The 5,568-nt window shown below is 38.4% G+C and overlaps 1 protein-coding gene across 1 annotated transcript in view; it reads left to right on the top strand.

Moving 5' to 3' along the window:
- The window catches only part of CTHRC1 (collagen triple helix repeat containing 1), a 13,453-nt gene that overhangs the window by 2,963 nt on the left and 4,922 nt on the right, over positions 1–5,568 (top strand). The window contains exons 2-3 of the mRNA XM_017885205.1: positions 2,049–2,270; positions 4,353–4,569. Of these exons, the coding sequence (XP_017740694.1) occupies positions 2,049–2,270; positions 4,353–4,569 (439 nt within the window). The remainder of the gene's footprint in view (positions 1–2,048; positions 2,271–4,352; positions 4,570–5,568) is intronic.

Below are 5,568 nucleotides of genomic sequence, written 5' to 3' on the forward strand. Positions count from 1 at the left end.
CAGTAAATGAGTAGTAGTGTCTTTTTCTTCTTACAGTCAGGAAAATGGCAATGTCAAAGACTTAAAAAATCATTTATCAAACCAAAACTCAAACTGGCGATGGAAAAGCAAATTGATTAGCAAACATCAGTCTAATTATATCAGATTTTTCCCAGATAACTATTGGATTTTATCATCCAATCCCAGATACTGTAGTCAAAAGATAAGCTTTGAAGTTACTTTAATATCTAAGAAACTTTGTTTTTTGTTTTCACTGGAAAGTAGTTATACAGAATGATAATACTAGGCAACTTACACAATTAGAGGAAATGTTAGAGTAAAAATTTAAATGGATTGGCTTGGGTTTTGGAGTGTCTAATAAATGGCACCTTTGTTCCTAGCTGAACCAATTCAGGTGTAGACACAGGAATTAGACAGGTGGAGCACAAGATATCACCTTTACCACTGATCATACAGCATTGGTGTGTATGGCTTATGTGTGCTAGGCTGGTGGGTTTGCTAATGCTCTCTTCCCCAGGTCTAGACCCTGAAAGGTCCACCCGGGGCAGTGGACACACTTACCCAGAGTCGCTGCCTTGCACTGGTCTTGGGGGAATCATAGGAATAATAATGGCTGACACACGCAGTGTTTGCTGTGTTCCAGGCATTGTTCTAAGCACATTTTATATATTATTCACTTAAATCTCATACAAACCCTATAAAGTAAGACTCTTTATTATCATCCACATTTTACAGATAAGGAAACAGGCACCAAAATGTTGAATAACTTGCCCTGTCTCGCAGAGCTAATGTAAGGTGGCGCCGGGATAAAATCCAAAGAAACTGGCTCTAGAATTCATGCTACAAGATATCCTTCCCCAAAACTAACATAGAGAATCCTAGTCCTTACAGACAGTTTGACAGATTGTGAATGGTCCTCTGTTGGGAACTAATGGTCAGCTGAAACTAGGGCACTTACTGCTTCTCCTTGGGGAGGAGGGGTGGGATGAGAGGCCAGAAATGTTAAGCACTGCTTACCCCGCTTAAAAACAGGGAGAAGCGGCCGGGTGCGGTGGCTCAAGCCTGTAATCTCAGCACTTTGGGAGGCCGAGGCGGGCGGATCACAAGGTCAGGAGATCAAGACCATCCTTGCTAACACGGTGAAACCCCGTCTCTACTAAAATAAAATACAAAAAAGAATTAGCCGGGCGAGGTGGCGGGCGCCTGCAGTCCCAGCTACTCGGAGGCTGAGGCAGGAGAATGGCACGAACCCGGGAGGCGGAGCTTGCAGTGAGCCGAGATCGCGCCACCGCACTCCAGCCTGGGCGACAGAGCGAGACTCCGTCTCAAAAAAAAAAAAAAAAAAAAAAAAAAAAAAAAAGGGGAAGAGGGGTTTTAATTCCAAGTTGGGGAAACTGCTGGGAAAAAAAAAAAAAAAAAAAAAAAAAAAAAAAAAACAGGGAGAAGCAGGGATTTTCATATCCAAGTTGGAGATACTGCTGGTACAAGATAATGATTGACTCTTAAGATTTTATTTTATAATTATGTTCCCTAGGAATTTATCTTAGGGAAATAATTCAAAAGAAGAAAAGGCTATATGGATAAAATAATATTCATAAGAAAAAAGTAGAAATAAACTATGTATCCAAAAATAGTGCAATGTTTGCATAAAACTGTAAAAGTCCAAGTCTCTTTGCAAGATACAGAGTTAGAAGAAAAAAGCAGAATATCAAACTATTTCCACCTTGGAATACAGCTATTTAAAATTGTATATGCTTATAATGAGCAGTAGAAGGGAGCAGGTAAATGAAATAATTTCGTCCTCCTCTGATGTGTGTGTGTGTACCTGTGTGTGTGTAAGGTTTGTGTACTAAAAAAAAAATGAAAGAAATCACAGTATTTTAGAAATAATTTGAAAATGAATTCTCTATAATAACTCATCTAGAACATGGGCGTGTGGTATGAAGGGATTCTTGACTCCAAGCGCTCAAAATAAATGCAATTCTAATCATACTGAGTCTTTGACTCAAGTGGTGAGAGTTTTCTTTGCCTTTTCTTTCTCATTATAGTATAATGGAATGTGCTTACAAGGGCCAGCAGGAGTGCCTGGTCGAGATGGGAGCCCTGGGGCCAATGGCATTCCGGGTACCCCTGGGATTCCAGGTCGGGATGGATTCAAAGGAGAAAAGGGGGAATGTTTGAGGGAAAGCTTTGAGGAGTCCTGGACACCCAACTACAAGCAGTGTTCATGGAGTTCACTGAATTATGGCATAGATCTTGGGAAAATCGCGGTAAGTAAAGTTTGAATTATTTTAAAATTGAAACAAAATTTAAGGGTTTTCATATTTTAGTGTTAATTTTAGGTGACATTTTATTATTATTTTTTAACTAAAAGACTTAAAAAAGAGAAGTATGTAGCATGTGACTTTTAATCTAAAACTAATGAAAAACTTTATAACATTTCAGAATTTCATAAAGATATTTCTAAGACAAATGCATATCATTTTAATCATAGTATCTAAAATAACATACTTTTTAAAAATGCAAACAAAAGAGAGCATATGTGTCTGTGTTGGACAGTAAGCAACTTTCCAATCTTATCCTAAAGTAAATTTAAATTTAGTCTAAGAAAATTTGCCCTGGCTTCAGACATAAAGGTGGGAAACAATTTCCAAGAAATTACCACATTGATCTGGAAGCAGAAGTCCACTGGTGTTTGTCTTTATTCAGGTAGCATGCCCAGCTTAAAACTGCTAAGCCTAAGAGAAGTGAAATGGGTTAGATGTGAGATACTACAGCAATTATTTTAAGTTATTCTGCAACATGAAGGCTGAGAGGTGGGGAATTACTCAAAATAGCCTGTCTGGTAATGTATTTTGACTAATGTTTCAGTCACTTTGATTAGTGTTTGCTTCAAAAGTAATTGGCAAGTCCACTGGCATGGAAGAGAGTTGAAGAAGCTGATGCTATTTATACGTCTCTTTTCTCTTGTTGACCAACTCTGTATATGGTTCCATATTCACAACATATTACTTCATGATTTTGCTGCTACCATCAAGCAATTACAAGAAATTTTCGTTTCATAAAACTCTAAGATTTTAAGCTGCACTTTGTATAATCCCTATTCCTTATCTCAGCTTTTTCTGCTCTATTATCTATAAGAGTTTGAGACTATTTTAATTTAATTGTTTTGTGATAGAATTTCTATGTAGCTTCCATAGTTATGATGACTCTGACTTTTTCTGTGTTCATGTGTGTTTCTAGAAAGCATTTTGTTAAAATGTTCCCTAGTTATTTAAACATCTGACATTGATAGACTGGTTGTTTATAGTTGTTCATCAAAAGTTACTGAGTTCTTTCTAAAAGCTATCCTTGTGGGTTCTGAATTATTAATATATTTTCAAGTTCCTTTTAGCAATGGTCAGGATGGGTATCAGAACCTTCTACAAGTAAAGGATAATGGGTCCATGAGCCAATAAACAGTCAGATTTGCAACGACCAATGAGAAAATAAGCAAACAAGAAACCTGGGCCTTATCATTGTGTCATATAGATAAAGACTAAAAACTCTGCCTATCCTTTACTCCCATATACTGTTTGCTGTTGCTCGAAAAGAAACAGATCAAGAGTGAATACGAATGGACAGCACTAGTCTAGAATGTAAGTTCCATGAGGGTAGGGATTCTGGTTTGTTAACTGCTCTATCTGTACCATCTAGCACATAGCAGGTGCTCAGTAAGTATTTTTTGAATGCAAAAAAAGAGGAAATACATAAATTGAGTTTATCAAAAGTACTAAAGGCTAGCCTTTTTTGGTAAATCTGAAAGATACCCTCAATGGGGTGAAAAGTTCTAAGAAAGCTGCAATTTGATTTTCTTAGAGTTTCTATATCAAAATCTCTTATCTAGCTTGCAGAAAATCTCTCTCCCTCTATAAAAGTTAAGTTTTTTTTTTTTTTTAAATTTTTTTGAGACAGTCTTACTCTCTTGCCCAGGCCAAAGTGCAGTGGCACAATTTCGACTTACTGCAACCTCCACTTCCCGGGTTCAAGCGATTCTCACACCTCAGCCTCCCGAGTAACTGGGATTACAGGCGTGCGCCGCACCACACCCCGCTAATTTTTTGTATTTTTAGCAGAGATGGGTTTCGCCATGTTGGCCAGGCTTGTCTCAGACCCCTGTCCTCAAGTAATCTGCCCCCCTCGGCCTCCCAAAGTGCTGGGTTTACAGGCATGAGCCACCACGCCCAGCCGAGTTAAACTTTTTAAATACATTTTGGGGAAAAGGATAGTTAAGTAAAATTCACCAATCTCAAAAGCTCTTTTTAATTAGAATAGAAAATGTTACTTAAATCCCATTTCTATGTTTGTGACAGGAGTGTACATTTACAAAGATGCGTTCAAACAGCGCTCTAAGAGTTTTGTTCAGTGGCTCACTTCGGCTAAAATGCAGAAATGCATGCTGTCAGCGTTGGTATTTCACATTCAATGGAGCTGAATGTTCAGGACCTCTTCCCATTGAAGCTATCATTTATTTGGACCAAGGAAGCCCTGAAATGAATTCAACAATTAATATTCATCGCACTTCTTCTGGTATGTAAAATTGCGACATTGTAAGATATACCTCAGATCTAAGTAAGATTAGTTTTGAGTCCCACTATCATGTTGGTTCACTAACCTACTGTAAAGGCACCTCTACAAGTTTTCAATGCATGGTTCTCCACCCTGGGTTGTACTTCTGCATTACCTCTCGATCTTTTAAAAATATATAGATGCCTGGGCCTTATCTCTGATGAACTGACTCAGAATCTCTAGCCGTAAGACCACAGCTTCTGTGTTTTGTTTGTTTTTTAATATTGTACTTTAAGTTCTAGGGTACATGTGCACAACGTGCAGGTTTGTTACACATGTATACATGTGTCATGTTGGTGTGCTGCACCCATTAACTTGTCATTTACATTAGGTATATTTCCTAATGCTATCCTTCCCCCTCCCCAGTCCCCACAATAGACCCTGGTGTGTGATGTTCCCCTTCCCGAGTCCAAGTGATCTCATTGTTCAATTCCCACCTACAAGTGAGAACATGCGGCGTTTGGTTTTCTGTTCTTGTGATAGTTTGCTGAGAATGATGGTTTCCAGCTGCATCCATGTCCCTACAAAGGACACAAACTCATCCTTTTTATGGCTGCATAGTATTCCATGGTATATATGTGCCACATTTTCTTAATCCAGTCCATCACTGATGGACATTTGGGTTGATTCCAAGTCTTTGCTATTATGAATAGTGCCACAATAAACATATGTGTGCATGTGTCTTTATAGCAGCATGATTTATAATCCTTTGGGTATATACCCAGTAATGTGATGGCTGGGTCATACATATGGCATTTCTAGTTCTAGATCCTTGAGGAATTGCCATACTGTTTTCCACAATGGTTGAACTAGTTTACAATCCCACCAACAGTGTAAAAGTGTTCCTATTTCTCCACATCCTCTCCAGCACCTGTTGTTTCCTGACTTTTTAATGATTGCCATTCTAACTGGTGTGAGATGGTATCTCATTGTGGTTTTGATTTGCATTTCTCTGATGGC

The sequence above is a fragment of the Rhinopithecus bieti genome, unplaced genomic scaffold, assembly GCF_001698545.2.
Source record: "Rhinopithecus bieti isolate Rb0 unplaced genomic scaffold, ASM169854v2 scaffold_13352, whole genome shotgun sequence".
NCBI lineage: Eukaryota > Metazoa > Chordata > Mammalia > Primates > Cercopithecidae > Rhinopithecus > Rhinopithecus bieti.